The sequence below is a fragment of the Arvicola amphibius genome, chromosome 11, assembly GCF_903992535.2.
Source record: "Arvicola amphibius chromosome 11, mArvAmp1.2, whole genome shotgun sequence".
Taxonomy (NCBI): Eukaryota; Metazoa; Chordata; class Mammalia; order Rodentia; family Cricetidae; genus Arvicola; species Arvicola amphibius.
In genome coordinates this window covers 81348465-81370107 of record NC_052057.2, presented here as the reverse complement: position 1 = coordinate 81370107, position 21643 = coordinate 81348465, and the positions used below count along the sequence as shown (strand labels likewise).

The 21643-nt window shown below is 37.8% G+C and overlaps 1 protein-coding gene across 3 annotated transcripts in view; it reads right to left on the bottom strand.

Moving 5' to 3' along the window:
• The window catches only part of Mms22l (MMS22 like, DNA repair protein), a 109609-nt gene continuing 87966 nt past the window's right edge, over positions 1–21643 (bottom strand). For 2 of the 3 annotated variants that reach the window (XM_038347631.1, XM_038347633.1), the window contains exons 18-25: positions 21149–21291; positions 16613–16772; positions 14102–14271; positions 11329–11540; positions 5669–5832; positions 3133–3229; positions 1499–1666; positions 1–297 (exon numbers count right to left, since the gene is read on the bottom strand). In XM_038347631.1, the coding sequence (XP_038203559.1) occupies positions 216–297; positions 1499–1666; positions 3133–3229; positions 5669–5832; positions 11329–11540; positions 14102–14271; positions 16613–16772; positions 21149–21291 (1196 nt within the window). In that variant the 3' untranslated portion in view covers positions 1–215. The remainder of the gene's footprint in view (positions 298–1498; positions 1667–3132; positions 3230–5668; positions 5833–11328; positions 11541–14101; positions 14272–16612; positions 16773–21148; positions 21292–21643) is intronic. The other variant, XR_006020921.1, reaches the window with a different exon arrangement.

Below are 21643 nucleotides of genomic sequence, written 5' to 3'. Positions count from 1 at the left end.
TTCTGTTTGAAATGTCTTTAATTTAATTAAAAATCTCTTCACGTAGGATGCTATTACACAATTACTAATAAGCCTTAATTCCTTATTTATATACATTATATATACAGGAGAAAAAGGAAATTATTTGTGATACATTATATAATTAATTAAATCCCTGCTGGGGTGCCACATAGCAGCTCTAGAGACGACGCAGACAGAAAGCTGGCACAGCAGCCTCACGTTTTGTCACTTTCCAGTCGCTGTTTCTCCTCCTGTCCCACCTGTCCTAGGTGAGATAAAAGTTTGCTATATGCTTCCCTGTTAAAGAAAAAAAAAAAAAACAAACCACTTAAGTATTTATAAATGTCTATCAACCTACCTAGCAGATGTGGCACAACACTTTTAAAAAAATGCTTCATGTATGCAATGAGTAAACTCAGGTGCTGGAATCCATCCAGTCCTCAGAGTGACTTAACTGTACAAAATGAAGGTTAAACGAAGTGAGAGCTTATTAAGCATCTGAAACAACAGAATGTCCGTCTATGACAAAATGCGCTCATGGTACACTGCGTAAGGACAAGGATGGCATGATAACAACAGGGAGATGTGTCACCGACAAAACCATGGAGCATTACAACCAGAAGAAAGATCAGTGTCACAACACCAGCAATGCCCTATTTTCTTTACCTTCTTGTCCTTACTTGAACAGCAGTTTGAAAATAAAATGCTGTTTTCACTATTCTATAGTGCTTGTGGTACTTGGGATTTACATTTTGTTTACAGAAAGGAGAGGGCTTATGTAGGTGGAGATACAGGTAAGCCATGCTTCTCCTGGGCCCGGGCTCAAACAGGGCAAGAAGGGAGCGAAGGTGAGGCAGGGTCTACAGTGAGGAAATTTTACAGTTCGTTAACACAGCGCTCACCAGTTAAAATGCTTGAAGGAATATTCTGCCATGAAGCTCTTTCATTAGTCTAAATAACTATGTGATCCTGACTCTCTATAACCAGTCCTTTTGTGAATATCATGGCCACACAGAGTAGCACATTAGCAAAGGCTGCCCCAGTGGTCACTGGGTGGAGTTCACAGACTCCATGAAAGATTTTCATGAAAAGAGCTCAGAAACTACGTCAACAGTGTTGCAAGAGTATGTTTTTCATTACTGTGCTGCAAAGACAGAGTCTACTAATTAGCTAATGTTATAATCAACATGGATTTCACAAGACAAGCCACTGGAAGCTTTCAAATCCATCTTTCCCTAAGGACACCGCTTTGAAAAGATAGCACCACTGAGGTGTGCACCTCCGAGGTGGCCACGCCTGCGGGAATTGGAAATGATGTGTGACCCACACAGCTACACTACTGCTCAGGAAGGGATTACACTGCTGACAACAGTCACAGCGCTGAAGCATTCTTCAGCTCAAAATATCCTATTTTTCTAAATGGAAAATAAGTCATTTTAATAAAAAGAGAAAACATGATTTGTATGGTACTCAAAATAGTATAATTAATCAAACATACCTTTGTGCAATGTTCCTGCCACAGCCCCATTTCAGCTCTGAATCTTTCAGAGACTGAGTAAGGGTGGGAACCAAGTGGATGACAATGTGCGCACTCAGTGCTGCCACCATCTCCAGGATGCTGTATACCTGGTAACTGTACTGCACACCATAGTCCTGGATGAACTGCCTGAAAGCAGAGCAGACCATTTAAGAGTCAACCTCAGGCAAATCCTTGGGCCAGTTATATACATCACAATCACTTTTAACCTGAACATAACAAGGATCATTTCATCAAGACTGAGGAAGAATCTATACGCAGACCATTGGTAAGGCTTGTTTGTTTCTTAACTTTTGGAGGTAGGGTAGTTTCATGTTGTCTGGCTTGACTTAGAACTCATTACCTCCTCCTCAGTCACCTAGAATGCTGGGACTACAGGTGTGTATTACCAGGGCCAGCTTGGTGGCACTTAGCAGAAAAATAATTGAAAGGAGAATCAGGTAGGAAAAAAAAAATGAATTTTAGGGACTCTCCATGATATTCTCCACTTCACACTGGAATGGGAGGAGTGTGGAAGGCAGCTCGCACAGTCAAGTTTTCTCGTTAGTTCTCAGCACATCAAACATCTGTATTAGTTAATACAGTATAAGGACAGAAAATATTCATAAGATATTTACATGTTTTAAATTATCAAGAGATATTATGAGTAGACATTCTTTATAAATAAAAAAAATATATTTGACCACTAAAATTTCCATACTCCTCAATCAATACAATAAAAGCTATGTACCTTAATAAATCATATATAGCAAAGATTCACTTTTCCCTTTTCCCAAGGTTTTGAAATCTTCATGAACTCACTAGCATCAAGTGATGACAACTGAAATGAACCAGGAACAGTAGACGAGCGCAGACAAGTGACGAGAGGGAAGAGACACACCTCAAGTCACACGTCGTGTGGTGGCAAGGTAGGGATGTGGGACATAAAACCAAGCTGGTAGAGACCCTGAGAAAAATGGCACAAAGAAACTGCTCTAATAAAGACTCCACACCAGGCGGTGGTGGCACACACCTTTAATCCCAATACTCGGGAGGCAGAGACAGGAGGATCTCTGTGCCTTTGAGGCCAGCCTGGTCTACAGAGTGCCAGGACTGTTACACAGAGAAACCCTGTCGGGGAAGAGAGGGGGGGAGACTGACTGAGACTCTACAAGAGCCAAGAAGGGCCCAGGGAATGTGGCTAAGCATACCATCTACCCCTATAGAGTCCATGTTTCCCAGTTAAGCTTTCTGAAGCTTCATTGTTTAAAGCAAGTCAAAAAGACCAGGGACAGGCATTTTTACAGCACCCTGAGGAGCAGGTACACGTTTTCCAGACTTATGCATCTTACTTTTTCTTCTTAACCACATTCAAGATTCTTTCTTACTGAAGACATAAGTAATTTCAAGTCAGTTAACTTACCCTTCTCCTTGGCACTTTTATTTTTCAATAAAACAACACAATGTAACAAAACCACTGCCCCAAATACTATAATTGAAACACTGTAAACAAGTAGTAACACATTATGTTTGGGATAATTAGTTATTTAAAAAGCATGTTGGCTGTCAAATGGCTGGCAACCCTCTTCTTGCCAGTTGGCATGCTTTCCAGTTACCTAAACAGAGAAGTCAGCTGGGTGGCAGGTTCTCCTTCTGACCCCACTTGGCAGGTTTTTATCATGCATTGCAGGTTCTCTGTGGCCAGCTTTTTAACTAGGAGAAAATGATAGCATTACACAGTGTGTCTGAGCTGACCATCTGGATCCTCATTCTTAACACTCTTGATTTAGAAAAATACATTGTTTTCCTCAAGAAGGTACATGCTTTTTGTAAATTTTCAAAATAAAAGAGTTTTAAGTTTGTTTTGTTCGGAAGAATACCTAAAAAGTTTGAAAATCTATTTTGAGTCTCAAAGCTGAAATAATACATATGAAGATATGTTTTCCTTTCAGAAAGGTATCCATAATCAAAAACCCTTCCCATCCTACTCTTACAGATAAAAACAGACATGAGAGCCTTTTGTAAGACATGAATTTATAGGCAGGCATATTGATTTTATTTTCAAAATCACAGGCACATACCTTCCACCCCTTACAAATCTTTAAGTAGCAAACTAGACCAAACAATATGTTCTTTTGTTTAAAATTAGCCAAATATTTGTATTAATTATTTATTTAACCAAATTCTTAAAACACTGTGCCTGTATATATAGCACAAAAATGCTGTGGCGGATTGGATCTTAAATGTACCACAGGCTCACATATTAAATGCTGGGTGGCCAGCCCAAGGTGCAACAGAGGAGTGGGTACCTCTTCCCTCCACTGTTTCCATTGCCGCAGATGAGCAGGTTCTGCCTTCGGGTATTCCCATCATGATCAAGGCCTCATCACCAACTATACGGTGTGTGAGTGTGTGTGTGTGTGTGTGTAAAATGATCATGTACTTTGAAGTTTACAAAACGAGGGCAAGCCAACCTTCTTGCACTTTAAGTTGATTTATTAAGGTACTGTGAAGCTGAGTAACTCAGACCTGAGCAATTATGCAAAAAACTTATGGTTTTTTTTTTTTTTTTTTTTGGTTTTTCGAGACAGGGTTTCCCTGTAGTTTCTAGGGCCTGTCCTGGAACTAGCTCTTGTAGACCAGGCTGGCCTCGAACTCAGAGATCCGCCTGCCTCTGCCTCCCGAGTGCTGGGATTAAAGGCGGGCGCCACCACCGCCTGGCAAAACTTATGTTCTTAATGGTATAAAACTCCTGTTTTGGGCCCACTAATATATATTATAAATGTCTTCAAACTGAATAATCATATTTGCTTTAAAGCACCACCTTGACTGACACAGTGTGCAGAAGGAGATGCCTCACATACAGTGCAGGGACTTTTAGTATTGTCAGATCTGTGCAAGTGTAACCAGAGTCAGCTTCATACTACTTCTGTTATCTCAAACCCTACCCTGCAGCTATCACCTGTTTTTCCACAGGTAAGGAAGCTTATCTACTTCTGTCTCAGAGACGTGTTTTCTGAGAGCTTGTGGAATTCAATCTGGATAAAGCTACTCAGAATGGCACATGATTTAAACCGTATTAACTCTACCTTTCAGGATTTTCCATCTAGAGTTGTAGACCTGCTGTTAATAACATTCAGGTGAAAGCACAGGGATGAAAACCATGGCTACACGACAACTACCATGCTGCCTGCACCGAGTGAGGAAACCCTGACTGACGAAGTGCAGGGCCCTCACTGCACTTCTCCATGGCGAGCTTTAACAAGCGCAATGCTTCTATTCTAAAGATCCAGGTCCTTTAAAGCCACCACAGGGTATGTCCTCCTGCCAAGCCACAGTACAATAAGGAAATGTAACAGATCACTTTTCCCAGACTCAGACTGAGAGCAGTCGAAAATAGCATAAATTTTTGAGGAACAACAGAACATGTCAATGATCATTTGGCTTTCAACCACCAATTTAGGTACTGCCCTCAGGTTCCTCGGAGTCCACATTATAACAGACAGACAGACAGACAGACACACACACACACACACACACACACACACACACACACACACTTCTGCACAAAAACCAGGACCAACAGGCCAATGGCCTACCAGAGTCAAGCCAGCACCGTGACTCCTGTTCTGTAGTCTACACAAACTTACTAAAAGCATGTTACAGTGGGGACTAGAGAGCATACTTCAAAGTGATCACTCAAGGTGACGCTGATGGGACCAAAAGGAAGGGGCTGCTCAAAGGAGCCTCCACATTTGGATATTCTAGCAGAAAACTGAAGAGAAGAGGTTACACTGACCTCCCATCTCCTGACACTTGACAAGTATCATGTGACATCAGAGTAAATCAGCACATTTTTTTTTTAAAGTTAAATAGTCTGACAAAGGAAGTACCCCATACATAAATTATTTTCCTCAAGGAGGGGAGAGGTTGATACAACTCCTTTCCCAGAACACCTAAACTAAAAAGACTGAAGTGTGCCAGTATTTGAACACCCCCCCCCCCCCCCACACACACACACCAGCCATGACTCATACCAAGGGATGGAGAATGACCATGTACCTTTTACAGCTCTGAGTTTAATCCATGTGAAAGAATAGTTGTTCAACTCATACATAAAAAATGCTGACGATCAAGACTTAGCCAACTAACCTTGGGGTTCATTGACCAACACCAGACATTTTAAGATGCCAGGAAGGAGTAGCTCAAGGTCACAAACACCCGAGCTGGTTTCCTTGAAGAGCTGGAGGATGAAGGCCAATACGGATGCTAATCGAGGAGGGGGTGAGGATCCTTTGAACTCAAGATAGGATTTCCTGAAAACAAGCAAATTTTATTTTATTTTTCTTCTATTTCAGGTTTCAATTGAACAGAATCAAATGCCATGCAAATTAAAGACACTGGAAAAATTTATTCCCTAGATAAAGTATAGTTTTAAAATAAATGTTATTTACTGTGTTAACTTTACAGAGCATTTTGGTGTGCTATGTGCTCTAAAACCTAGTACAGATTATAAAATCTTAAGCAATCTCGTCTTAAAATGAACTTAACCAAACCTACCTGCTAATTTGTTTTCTCCATTTCCCACTTATGTCTTATATCCCTTATCAGTTTTACCAGGAATTAACACTTCCTCTAATGTCAAATTTGCATAAACAAATCTCCCCTCACATTTATTTCCTTAGAATTTAGGAGGGGTCTTATGTTTCTAAATAAATAAAAGAACAATCCTAGGAATTAGCTTCCAGTTCTAGCTTTATCTTTCCTTCGCTAGGAAATTTAAAGAACTAATTTAAGATTAAATATCTTCTCTCCAAGCATGATAAACTGTAACATCAAAATTCAACAGAGATTGGAAGGATAACAACCTTTTTTGACTCAACTTCCCATGCAACCACTTAGTCCTGCTCACCATTCAAAAAATGAATAAGTGTCAAAGTATTGAGTTTCTTTAAAATATCTAGATGATATGAAAATTGGCCAAAAAAATCCTTAACATCCCCGTATGATAGTTTTAATTTTACTGGTGCTTGGGATTAACTTAGAACCTTGGACATGGTAAGCAAGCTTCCTGCCACTGAGGTGCATTTCCAGCCCCAGATACTATTCAATCAAAACTGACATACACATATGTTTGAAATCTAGAAGTAAACATAAAGGAACACAAAAACAACTAAGGCTTATAAACTCATTCAAGAAACTACATAATCACTCTTGTTCCACACACACAGTGACTCCCACAAATTTAACATCCTTGCTACAACCACCATCTTAGGCAGTGTTTTGTTTTGTTCTGTGCAGTGCAGAATTACTAATGCCCCAAATAAATATTAATTTGGTACATATTGAACACCAGGAGCAATGTAAAGATAAGCATATAGAATTAAGTGAAAAAAGAACAAACAACAGCCTCATCATCTAGTGGAGAAGTTAGTTGTGTCAATAAAGGGGCAATTTTAATATATGTGACTGGTACTTTGACAAAGGATCATCACAGAATTGTCAGGGATTCTGAGAAAGAAGCCCCAACTCAAACAGATCACCTAGTAGAAAGGTGCAGAATGGAGGGAACCATAAGATCCCAACTCTACTTATTATTGAATATAGAAAACAAAAACTTAGTCACCCTTCTAGTCAGCTGGAATCTAATATATAAAGAATAAAATTCATCCTTAATTACATATGAAGTAAAACAGAAATCTGAGTATACAGCTGGTATACTAACCAAGGGGCTTAATTTGGGTTTATGATTTGAATTCACCTCCCCATTTGTCATGGAGTTTATATTAAACAAGGCAATATCTCAAATGTAATAACAGATTACTACAATCTTGCTGGAAATGCAGACCGAACTAAGACAAAACTATTCTGAACCTAAAAATTGGGTCAAAAAGACAGAGCCAGACAGGGCTCGTGGGTTGATCACCAACACAGCTGCTGGGCAGTCTAACCCAGCAGCACTGGGCATCTCACAAACAAGGTGACGACAACAAAAGAAAGACCCGAGGCTGTCCTCTGGGCCACCCACCCACCCAACCACCAGAGAGACAGAGAGGCCAAAATGAAGGTATTTCAACACAGAAACTTATTAATACTACATACCAATAATCTAGTCTCATAGAATATCAAAATTTTAACAGACAGTACGATAATTTTAATCACTACATGAAGACAGGGGAAGATAATTTCTATTACCAAATCTTCTAATGTTATGGCTAAAGGATATAGAGGGTTAGTTAAAAAACAAAACAAGGAAACAAACAAACAAAAACAGTCCTAAGAAATGAAGGTTGGAGAGATGGCTCAGCAGGTAAGAGCACCTGCTGCTGTTGCACAGACACTGAATTTGGCTCTGTGCCCACAGGGCAGCTTTCAAGCATCCAAAACTCCAGTTCCAGGGGATCTGATGCATTCTTTTAGTTTCTACAGGCACCAGGTATGTACGTGGTACAATTCATACATGCAGGCAAAACTGACACATATATGTGAAAAACAAACCTTTTTGCATAAAAATGAATTAAATGTGGAGAGCGAATGTTATTAAACCATCCCCACCCCTGCATTATTTCTATAGAAATGACACATACCTCCTCTGTCCTACACCTGTGCCAAGTTTGATGGCATTGTACCTTTCTCATTACTTCAAGGATAAAAATCATGACAACATACCCTAGAATATTCTAAAAATAGAGTACTTAAAATATATTTAGAATATTCTGGGAAATATTTTCAAACAGCTTCTCAGTAAAAGTTAACTTTATCCCCCCAACAACTAGTTATCTTATCTAGCAAATATAAAAATTCCTTTTGTTGAATGAAGACCCTCTTAAATAATTCAAAATGATCTGGTTTATGCTTATCTTCCTTCCTAGTAAAATCATGTTTCCTTCAGAACAGTCATTTCTAAAGGACTATCAAGCTGTTTACACCAATACCTTACTTGGGAATCATACATTGCACCAGCAAGTCACTGAGAATAAGAGTGAAGAAAGATAGTCTTATGTTTGGAAACTGCCAAGCAAACTCCACACATTTGCTGGTGTTCAGTGCTGAGGAGTTGGAAAATATTGTGTAGCAGCAAATTTTCAAACCATGTCCTCTTTATTATTTTTAATACAAAAGAAGATCCTATGACCTGATGTCAACATGTATGAAACACTAAATATCTCAGGTATTCTCTAAACAACAGTATAAAGAAAGCTCTAGTTTATAATAAAGAAAATTCATGACTAAAATATGTATTTGCTGAAATATCCCAAAGTGGAAGATGTCCCACATAATCACAGTTGGAGACACCCAAGTGACCAACTTGAAGAATGGAAATGACGAGGACTCACACTAGTTTGCTGCTTAACTGGCCCAGTGACCTGCAAGGTGACTGGAACTGTGGCCCTGAATGCACCCCTACTAGAAACCATCAGAGCCTTGAGTCCATTGGCACCAGGAAGATTGATCACCAGAGACACAGCCCCAACTACACCAATCAGAGAAGATGGTGTAGACAATGTAATAACACACTTAATACCACAAAGAGTAACACAACACCATGAAAAGCCAGTGGTTCTACAACAGCAAGACTTGATCACACCAATATAGATGAAGCAGAAGAAAATAACTTAAAATTTAGGAAAATGTTTGAGGAAATAAAAAATTCCCTCAAAGTAGAGGAAAAGACACACAAAAAATTGGAAGAAATCAACAAATCCTTGAAACGAAGAAAAAGCAATCAAACAGATGAAAGAAACTATTCAAGACTTAAAAACTAAAATAGAGACAATAAAAAAAAAAACACAAACAGGAAATTCTGGAATTAAAAATATGGGAAAATGATTAGGACTCACAAATGCAAGCATAACAGCAGAATACAAGAGATGGGAGATGGGGGCTGGAGAGATGGCTCAGCGGTTAAGAGCACTGCCTGCTCTTCCAAAGGTCCTGAGTTCAATTCCCAGCAACCACATGGTGGCTCACAACCATCTGTAATGAGGTCTGGTGCCCTCTTCTGGTCTGCAGGCACATACACAGACAGAATATTGTATACATAATAAATAAATATTAAAAAAAAAAAAGAGATGGGGGACAGATTCTTAAGTGATGAAGATACAAAAGAGGAAATAGGCTCATCGGTCCAAGAAAATATTAAATCTCACAAAAGCCTAACATAAAATATCTAAAAAATATGGGACACCATGGAAAGACCAAACCTAAGAATAATAGATATACACAAAGAACGCTAGTTCAAAGACACAGAAAATATGTTCAACAAAATCAGAAAACTTTCCTAACTTGAAGAAAGATATGCCTATGAAGATACAAGAAGCTTAAAAAACGCCAAATAGATAGAACCAATTAAAAAAAAGTCCCCGTGCCATATAATAATCAAAACACTAAACATCCAGAATAAAGAAAGAATATTAAGAGCTGCAAAGGAAAAAGGCCAAGTAACATATAAAGGCAGACCTATCACATATATACATATATATCAATAAAAACAAAAGGACTGTGTACTTGTTACTACAGAAATAGTCTAGGTATTAATGCTTATTATGATTTATATTAATTCTGTGTGACAAATTGGACCTAGCAACAAGTGACAAAGTGTTTCCCAAAAGCTTATGTACTGAAGAAGTGTCCTTAACTGGCAATGCTGTCATAAGGTCTCAGAAATATTAGAAGTGGGTCTTCTAGTTAGAAGTAGGTTATTTGGGGCGTGCACTCAGGGCTGTGTCTGGTACCCTGGTACCCTCACCCTGTCCCAGTGAGCGAGCAGCTTTGTTTTGTCATTGTCCCTCCTCTGCACAGACCGAAAAGCAGTGATCTAGAGCCAGGGGCCCAAATAAACCCCTCCCCTTTTCAGTTGTTATTCTCAGGTGTTTTGTCAAAACAGCGGAAACACTGACTAATAAACACGTGAAAACAAAAAAATTGAGATAATTAGTAAGTTAATAACATACTTCATATTCTTCATCAACATTCATATTTTCAGTTACCTGTCATAAAGTTAATTGTTACATACTATATTGTACAAAATACAATTTCTATTGTGATGAAAACCATACAAATGCATCTTTTTAAAAAAGTAACTTTTTTAAATGTTTTTTTATTTCATATGCACTGGTGTTTTGCCTGCATGTGTTTCTGTGTGATGGTGTCAGATCCCTGGTAGTGGAGTTGCAGACAGTTGTGAGCTGCCATGTGGATGCAGGCAACTGAACCGGGGCCCTCTTGAAGGAGCAGTCAGTGCTCCTAACCACTCTACCCATCTCTCCAGCTCATAAAAATGTATGTTTAGGGAGGTATAGAAGGAAAGTAACAGTACATAGTGAAACTAACACAATTTTAAAAGGAAATATAATATAACGAAATACTTTTTAAAATCTAAAAGCACACAGGTGCTATCAAAAATATTCTGGCGGATTCTTCATTGACAGCTGTCACGATATCAGCAGTGGCTTTCCTATCATTTATTCCATAAAATGATAATCTATTTTCACATAAAGACTTTATATAAGTGCTATGTGGGTTTTATTCCTAGAGGAGTAAGATAACAAAACTAGGAAAAGAGGCGTCTCTTTTATTACAAAAATGAGCAAGAGTTCTAGCTGAGCTGTGGAACACTACTAGATGGTAGAGAAACTTTTAAATATCTTTATTCTTCTTCCTGATGCAACAAATTCTTAATGTTTCCTGGGAAAAAGTTTTTTATAAGCTACCACAATGCTGAGGAATATTAATATTTCTTTGATAGTATGAATGATTTTTGGATGCGATTAATAACTTCTACATACACCTCTTTGTAATAACTGTATTACCTTATGGCATGGACAATGTGCTTCCTTAGGGGCGTCATCATTGGAAGAGAGGCTGGGCTTCTCAGTGCCGAAAGAACAGGATGCTGCCCAAGATCTGAAACACACGGTGAGGTGGGGAGAAACCGCCCAATATACTGCTCAATGACATTCCTCAGCAACTGATTCAAGTAGGCATTTTGATTTTGAGATTGACAGCACACAATACATATGCCCTATAGAACGGAAAATAAGCAAAAAGAAATGTCAAAAGGTGAAGTTTCAAATAGTGTTTAGGAACTTACTAATATGTTCTCCAGCATTAGTATTCATGGCAGAATTTGTACCTTCTTACCATTAAATAGGACTTACTTATCATGAATAAGTAAGGCAAACCTGGCCCTTCTAGAGCTGAGTTGGGATAGTATATATGGTAGTGGAATCTAACATAATCTAACATATGTTGTAGAGGCATGACCAAAGGAAATGAAGGTAAGCATTCAGGAAGAGAAAGAGAATATTCTTCCTCTTCCTGCACACAACACTTGACTACCATGATCATCAATTACATACCCATGTCATTACTAAGTTATAAAATACATTTGTAAAATACATCAGTATTTTTCAAAGGATTTAAACCAAAGCTCATTGTATCAGGAAGCAAGAGATAAAAGAGTAAAAGCCTGACCCTCAGAGTGTGGACTGCTAATCCCACAGAGGCACAGCTGGGTAGGGGAGGTATCATTCAGTCATTTTGGCTAAGAACGTAATATTTACCCTGAAAATTTGCCATGCAAAGAAATAAGATCATTTTTTAACAACTTGTAATGAGAGAAGGGTGCTGATGCTCAGACCAAGAACAAGCGCCTCCCTAGAAGTTTTTCCATGTGCTACCGTGCCAAGTGCTTTAGAGTCATTTCATTTCAAGTTTTAGAACAAAGGAGTTACTATCATATTCCCATTTTACAGTCAAGGAAACTGAGGCTAAAAGAAACTAAGAACTTAATAGAAGTCACAAGAACTCATTATAATATCTTGTTGCATGTATCTTGATATAATCTCTTCCATGTGTATGCAAGTTAGCAGGATACTCATAACAATATTTAATACTTACAAATGATTAAATCCATTCCCTCAGAAGAAGAAACAATTTTCTGCATGTTTATTAGGACCCCATTGTAGCCATAATTGGATGTTTATCTAGTAAAAAAACTCTAGGAGTTCATTTGTAGTGAAAAATAGTATAGAGCCACTGAAATACTGGCAAGAACATAGTTAAAATGAACAATGGTAGAGCCTGCCTGCTCAGTCTTGCATGCTTCTTTTTTTTGGAAAAAGCACAGCAAGAAGTTGGTGGCAGACAGAATCCACAGATCCAAAGACAGTAGAGCACCTTTAAAAATTAAAGATGCAGTCTCCTGACAGTTCTGCCAAATGGATAATTCAACAAAAACCTCGCTTTATTTCTTAAGCAACATCTACTTACAAGTAAACTAGTTCTAAGAAGACCACACAGAACAAACATCCAGACTTTCCTGGTACTCTCAACTCCATTCCATACATTTGTTCTCCCATGCAACTGAGTGCCAGGTTCCTACTCTTTGTCATTCTGCTTGATGGCACACTCAGCTTTGACATACATACCAACATGAACATATAATTAGAGTCAGTTTAAAATTTCTTAGAAATCTCTAAACTTTGCTTTAAAAAAAATCCACCATGGGAGACTATGCTAACTTATCAAAATCCACTACTCTCTGCCTTTCCTTCTTTAGAGAATCTCAAATTTAGAAAGGCCTAACTTTCAGTATCACACACTAATGAAAGAGACCAGTACTTCAGACTGCCCACGGGATATCATTATTTACACATTTACACATTCCAAATCACTTCAAACTAAAGCTATTAAAGCCAGCTTTTTCTATATATATTTCTGGCTGGCCAGGAACTCCTGCCTCAGCCTCCCAAATCCTGGCACTACAGGTATGTGTCACCATGGCTGTTTCTTTACAATCTCCCAGTTCAGTTACCAGCAGCACTTTCCAGCCACTATCTGTCTTGTCTAAGATGCATCCATTTCTGTTTCTCTCCCACATTTAGTAATGTATTTTTAATCAGAGTTCATCAACGCTTCTGACATCTGCACAGCCTCTAATCTCACTGCTTAGTTTAAACCTTCTAGTAACGTGAGGAGTATTTCAATGAACTAGTCACTGCCTCATAGGTCTTAAATCTAACTCCCACACCAAGATCATTTCCCCAAATACAAGCACAACTTTCTTTGCTCACAACCAACATTGTGCATTCATGAGATGGAGTCCAAATTTTTGGCAAGGAATATAAAACCCTCCATCACGTGTCTCTTCCTATATGAATTTCCAGCCACAGAAGAATGATTTGTATTTCCCTAGTGTGCTAGATTTTCCTTAAAGCTCTTGACCTTGTCTAGGTTACTCTGACAGGAATGGCCCTCTGACTCCTAGGCATTCTGCCTTCATGCCCTGAGTTTTTTGTGCTGCTTTTCTGTCCTTTTCACCCCAGTCTGGCTCTGACAGAACTGATGTCTCCAAGGAAAATACTGAGTGAGCTTCTGAAACCTTTTGAACTCCTTGCCTTCATTCCCAACTCGAGCTTCTTGAAAATTTGCCTCTCTCACCTTTGTTTCCAAAGCCAAACCCAAAAGGCATTCAAAACATTTTCAATGGATGTGCCATACACAAACAGTACTTTTGAGATCACAATTTCTCCAATCTGTATTTTGAAGCATGCTTTGAGGCAGTTTATACACTGGGTATACCTGGAGATACAGAGGAAGACTCTTCTGAATTGCAGCCAGCAGTGGCGCAGGCAACTCCTTCTCCTGCTGTAATACCGTGTGCGGCAGCAGTAAACAATCTATGATCCGAAACAGTAGCTTCTGTGCTTTCGAGGTGGCAAAGATTTGTGCCCATGACTTAACAAGAATTCCTAATAAAAAAGAAAAGTAGCTTTGGTTACAATTATCTCCTATTCAGAACATTTTTGCTACTCTATGTAAAAAAATGTACTTTATTATAGCAACAAGTCAAAATAGACATTAGGAAGAAACATATGCCGAGTGAAAAGACTTACATTAAGGCATTCATTTAATTCTTCACTAAAAGAGTACAAATGAAATGCAATGGCATGGCAACTACTGGGATGAGCGCTGAAGGGTCATCAGTAGACTATCAACCAGGGAAAAGTAGGAACTACTGGGATGAGCGCTGAAGGGTCATCAGTAGACTATCAACCAGGGAAAAGTAGGAACTACTGGGATGAGCGCTGAAGGGTCATCAGTAGACTATCAACCAGGGAAAAGTAGGAACTACTGGGATGAGCGCTGAAGGGTCATCAGTAGACTATCAACCAGGGAAAAGTAGGAACTACTGGGATGAGCGCTGAAGGGTCATCAGTAGACTATCAACCAGGGAAAAGGGGGAACTACTGGGATGAGCGCTGAAGGGTCACCAGTAGACTATCAACCAGGGAAAAGTAGGAACTACTGGGATGAGCGCTGAAGGGTCATCAGTAGACTATCAACCAGGGAAAAGGGGGAACTACTGGGATGAGCGCTGAAGGGTCACCAGTAGACTATCAACCAGGGAAAAGGGGGAAGAATGCACAGAAACAGGGTGAGATGCAGGCAATGTGAAAACTATGAGATACAAAGAACGGAAAATCTAAATGAAACCAAGATCAAGTTTCTCCTATCTACCCTCACCCTCAGAAAAACAACGTGAGGAAAGTATCAATTTCTCTGTCAGAAATCACTTATTAGGATCTCAGACACTCTTTTTAACCTGGAACGCAGTTTTAGTGCCTTCCACTAGCAGCCTTATAAAACACACACACACCCCAAGAGGTGTCCTGAGCTAGGAAATGGTAATTTATCAGCCCCTTCCTATGGCTATGATATCCCAACCCTAACACAGGCTCAAACTCTTAAGGAGTTATACTTGTTCTTTCTCCATTCTGTTTTAAATCTTTTATGTAAACAGCAAGTTACTTGTTCTAATTTCTAATGGAAAAATGAGTAATTTATTAGCTATGTAATCCATTCTTACCCTTTGAGACCTAGGCAAATGGAGAGAGTCTAGCTCTACCTGTACGCAGAGAGAGAGAGGAGAGAGAGAGAGAGAGAGAGAGAGAGAGAGAGAGAGAGAGAGAGAGAGAGAGAGAGAGAGAGAGAGCGCGCTCAGTGCAAAACAACAAAGAAAGCCCTCAATTTTTCATAAGCAAAAATTTGCCCTAAATTCACACATAAGAGATTCTGTGATTCTTGATACAGCTATCATGTACTCTGTAATCATCCATTTACCTTGGGAAAAACTAAATCTGAAAATGGCAAGCAACTTTCTTAGAGACTGGTAAGTCATAAGCTTGACTTGCTAAAATAATCACATAGATATTACTGCTGAATTGGTAATAAATCACTACCTTTTTTCTAAAATTAAATAATCTGAAATGCAAGTACTGCTTTCAGTACCTTCTACATTATCCGCATTTCCACAGCTTCACAGTCTCCTTTATCTTTCACAACAAAGATAAAAGGTTTCAGACAGCCCAAAATAAGGTTTATTCATACGTCCTCAAGATTAAAGGGAATAGATACAAGGCTTGGGCCATAGAGAAATAAAGAAAATTCAAAACTTAAATTCTATATAAAACTTCTAAGGAAATATTTCTCATTTCCTTTTATTCTGTTCCTATTTTTGGTTAGCAGCACGGTTTAGTCAACAAAGATATTCAAATTACTAACTTCCTAAAGAAATATGAACCCCATCGTTATAGAACAAGCATAAGAAGATTTCTTTTGAAAAAGAAACCAGTTTGTGAAGAGTAAGATTTGAAGCATCAATGTCATTGGTATTATACTAAGTATCTCTCGGGACCTCCTTCTCCACACATAGGAGACCACAAACAATGAAAGGAAGTGACGGCTTTCTGGTGTTTCATCTTCTACCTAGATGTTGGTAAACATTAATACAAGGTTCATTTTAGGGATTTGGGTATTATAATTTGTCTGAAATTATCAGCAGTAGTTAGTGTGGAAATATCTTCTGTTATTACCATAATATTAATATCATAATATTAATATTAATATCAATAAGAGCTGAGCAAATAATGAGGAACAGCTTGAACTATCTTAAGCAAACTACTGTATTTCATACTATCTTACACCTCCACAAAGAGTTAAGTGATTTGTCGTATGTATCTTTTTCCATTTGGGTCCTAATAGATCGAGTTAAGGAAATGTTTCTAGCAAAAACATGTCAGAAATACATACCCATAATTCCATAAGTCAGCTGCAACCCTGCACTGGAAATTTTTTTTCCCAAATAAGGCTTTATGTATTTTAATACTTCACCAAGGTATTCTAAGGACTTTGTGACCATGGCAGATTTATCAGAAAATGTCTGGAGACTCCCATAAGTCTTACCAACAGCCTATAAATAAAGGAAAAGATGATATAAGTTTCCAAGTCTTATACAATACAAACCTTGAAAACTAACTTCTTCCTTTTTCCTCACTATATACATATCTTATACATCAGCCTTCATTCTTAGATTTCCAAAAAAGATTCACAGCAAGTAAAACTTTAGTGAAGAGTTATGTCTTGCCTTTTATAATTAAAGGTCAAAGGAAGAACTTTTTTAAAAATAAGTTCCTTAGTAATTATTTACAGAACATCTGATTCAGCAAAATCATTAGTGAGGAGAAACATCTAACTGTTATACAAGAAGCCAGTAATCAAATAAAGCTTTCTACGCAGACTGGCTCATAATTCATGACTGGAAATCTCCAGATTCCTACAGGAAAGAGTTGCAAGCAGCATTACCAAATTCCTACAAGTAAAAAACTCTTAACTAAGCTCTCTTATGTGAATTGATGTGCTTTATAGTTTACAACTTAAAGAATATTCTTCAGGAGCCATCGACTTGGTAGCTTAGTGTTCTGTGAGGAGGAGATGGGAAACGCGGATGAGAAAAGATGGGTCAGCCGAGGGGTCAGCAGAAACACGAGGAGGGATATTAAGAAAAGATAGAAAGAGATAATAAACCCAGCGACCTCGGAGGAAGATGAGGGTAAGTAGGCCTATATATATATATGAAGCTGTAAAAGACAAAAGAGGTAACTATAGAGATGGGTTAGAAGGCTTGAGAAAGTTTTAAACCACTCTGGAACTCACAAAGGCTTTCAATGGCTTACGTGACAACCATAAATGGCACCAGTGTGACCCTTCTTACTGGCTCCTTGTGGATAGTGGGCCAAACACATAGGTGTGAGCAAACAATTAAAGAGCACAGACGCTGAGAGCACTGTTAGAGCAGGTGACATAAACTCCAAGAGGTCTGATTAAGTTGAATAAGAGGGGCTAAATGGATGTAAGTCACATGGAATGAAGAAAAGCTAAGAAATTCAGTTAAGTGGGCAAATGAGAAGAGATATATCTTATTAAACCTTTTTTATTTAGCTTTCTGTCCTTTAAACATTTCACTCTTCAGAAGGTCACCAATTTTTGACCACAGTTCCATTGAACACATGCTAAGCGTAAGTGCCTTGAAAAACTTTTATTGTTTAGATCATGATACTCACTAATTGGGAACCTACACTTTCTCAAGGAGAAAAAAGGAGCTAGTAGGAGACTAGTTGGGAGCACCATTATTGAAGAATCCAAACTTACAAATACACATAGCTAGAAAAATATCTTGGGAGATGCTTCAAATAACTCAGAAGCTTTCTTTGCTAGTATGCCAAAATTTTCAAGTGATGTTTCTTAAAGGACAGTAGTAACTAAATTGGAGACTTTCATTGACTCTAAAGCCACATTAATAAAACGAGTTCAGTAAATTTGAATAAAACTTTTACCTATCAATGCTTACTAAAATGCACTTGGAAATTTGAGAAAGTTAATGAGTGATATTGCTTCCCAATAATGACATTTCTATACTGGAAAAACAAACAAACGAACACACACACACACACAAAAAAAAAAACCCCGATACACATTGACATTGTCCCTTTACTAGAGAAGTCTCTAAGTATTGGGAAGCTCTCAGCTCATGAAGGTTCATGCAAATTTCCTAAATTCTATTTTTTTTGAAAAGCTGAACTACATTATTAACAACAGATACTGTCAGTTGTTTTCTTTGAAGTGATAGGCTTACTTACTTCATTTCTGAAAAAAAGAAATGTCTGCCAAATGCCCAAGTCTGAATAATCACATTTTGTCAGATTTCTTTCTAGATAAAAGCAGTCAATTCAGCTTGCGACTCAAGTGCTCGCGCTTTCTTTAGACACTGCATTGCTTTGGCACACTGACGTCTTTCACTTGTGCTCTGCATTTTATTTGGAGAATGAGACTGAGGGTTGAAATTTGCTAAAATTTAAATTTTACTTCCTAATTAATACTTTTTTTTTTTGAATGAACGAGCTCTACTTTTCTGTGAGTGCATAAAACATACGTTCTAAATAATCCGAGGTCATAGGGCTTGTGTATGCTAACACGCTCACAGGATTTGAGCAAATTTGTCAGTATAATATTGAGATCAAGAACATCTTGAGAAGGTTTAGTAACTCCCAGCAGTCTATGACCCACACTTGAATATTAGTGACCACAGTGCCTCAATAACTATGTTTAAATTCCCCCAGACTAAAAACTATGTATTTCCATATATATATAAATATGCCCACAGAGGCCAAAAGAGCACAGTGAATCCCCCAGAACTGGAGTTAACTGGTTGTTAGCTGCCATGAGAGTGTTGAGAATTAAACCTGGGTTCCCTGAAGAGCAACAAGTGATCTTATCCAATGAGCCATCTCTCTAGTAGCATCCTGTATTTCTTAGTACTCTGATGATAACTTCTCATATACCATATCATGCTGCTATTTCTATGCAGAAAAAGCACATTAAGCGAAACATTGGTACTTTATAAAAAAAAGTCCACTTCTAAGAATGGACCTAAACGGGTGCTTGGGCTTTAGATTTTTGGAGGACTTCACACTACGATTCTCTTGAATCACATAAAAATGGCCTTACCTTAATCCTGTACAATATCCATGCAATCAATGGGTTTTATATTGGACACCTGCCTTTATTCTCCAAGTCTAGAATTCACCAAAGGGAATATATGTAACTAGAAACGGACACTGAGTGCTAATGAGTTTCTCTGGTCAACAAAATCTGATGTTTTGGCACAAATTGTTGCTCCAGAATTAACTATGCCCTTCACTGGGAAGACTCACAGAAGGTGTGTGTGCGCGCGCGCATGAATGCCCATTCAGATTTCATCCCATGCACCTTTCCCCTGAATTTGGTAGTTTTGATCCCTTTTCTAATACAGGTCAAAGTGGCTACATGAGAACTGGAAGAAATCTGAAATCTACCCCAAGGAGCAATATTCGTTCCTTTCTATTTCTCCTAAATGTGTATCATAATCTATATTACTTTTGCTAATTTTCACAAGGTCAAATCAGACTCAACTAAAAACTTTATGCTCTTTAAAAGATAAATTCTAAATACTTTACACCAAGACACTCTCTTTCCTACTGATGAAATCTACTGACAGATTGGCATTAAGTATTTAAACACATTGTATCATCATTTTAACCTTTGTGTATCTTAAATTCTCAGACCAGTAAACCTCTTTTAGATCAAAGACTACTTTAGGTTTTTCAAATCTCTAAGGAGCACTAGATAATGCTATCCAGCATTTTACAAAAACCTATCATTGATTTATTGATAAAAAGAAAAATTCATTTAGGCTGGATTAAATTAGAGGAGACCTAACTGCTAGTGGAAAGTCTGCCTTCTAACTCCTTTTTTTGATTCAAAATTGTTGGTCCGACTCACTTAACAGCCATATAAAATATTCAACAAAAATTTGTATTTCCCATCTGCATATTATTACGTTATTATTAGTTATCATTAGGATTTACAGACATCTTTGTTTGTTACACAATTGTATTTTAACTTACTAGAAATCAAAGGAATTAACTGAGTTAACATTATGGAAATAGCTTATTGGTTGTAATCATTTTTATACAAATAGAATCATATTTTCATGTAGTTAATATCAACATGCCTGAAAGTAAATCTACCTTTATCGTGAATAATTTACTAAAGAAATCATTCAAACATTAATAGTTCTAGCTAGGCTTATGAAATAAACACCATCCTATGTTACATTTCTTTAAAATTAATCAAAACTAAAATTTTGAAAGGAACTTAAGAAGAAAAATAAAAGAAATGTATTAGATTTTCAAGTTCTAACTGTATTATGAACTAGTTGGTGCTAATGCTTACAGTATCAATGCAAGGTAGTAAATACTCAGCTGGAACCATCAGAGACTCTATATATTTATTTATTTATTTTGGTTTTTTGAGACAGGGTTTCTCTGTAGCTTTGGAGCCTGTCCTGGAACTAGCTCTTGTAGACCAGGCTGGTCTTGAACTCACAGAGATCCGCCTGCCTCTGCCTCCCGAGTGCTGGGATTAAAGGTGTGCGCCACCGCCGCCCGGCTATATATTTATAACAAATAAAGTTAGCATCTGGATTGTTACCAACCAATATCAACAAGAGAGTCTTCATTTCAGTTAGCCTTGAAAAAAAGCTTCCATGTATTCTTCCTTAGGTTGTCATTCTTCATTAAGTATGAATCTCCTGCTGTGTTGAGAGTGAACAGTCTGTATCTTAGGGCAACACTTCCTTTCTTTCAGAAGTTTACAATAAAATATGACTCAAGCTACACAACTCACTTCATAGAAAAAAATTAATATTTAAAGATTTTTTGGAAGATAACACTAATAAATGAATAATACCTCCAGGAACTGAATAAGTGCTTGTTTGGGGTCTTCTGGGCTGGACAAATGGTCAATTTGAGCCTTTGAGAAGATATTTCTTACTTCTGAGAGTTTAAATAGTAACCTCGTCATTTCAGCCAGCTGTTCCATGTACTCTTTTTCTATTAAAATAAGGGAATAATCATGATTATTCTAGAAACATGCAATAAAATATAAGTTGCACTTATACTGGTGTGCATATATACATGTGCTGGAAATACACCTTCATTTCTGAAATATGTTATGAAAATTTTCACAATGGTAAAAACTGAATTAGGTTTTTTACAGTTAACCTAATCCAGAAAGGTATTTAGGTCAAACAACTACACAAAATATAAGAGAAGAAGTACAACCTTTTCTGGCCAGCCTGAGTGAAACCTATGACAGGTTACAAACAATAGCCTTTAAAAAGGTATATGCCACACAAAACAGAACTGTAGGGAACTTTAAAATGCACAAACATCTTCAGTGACT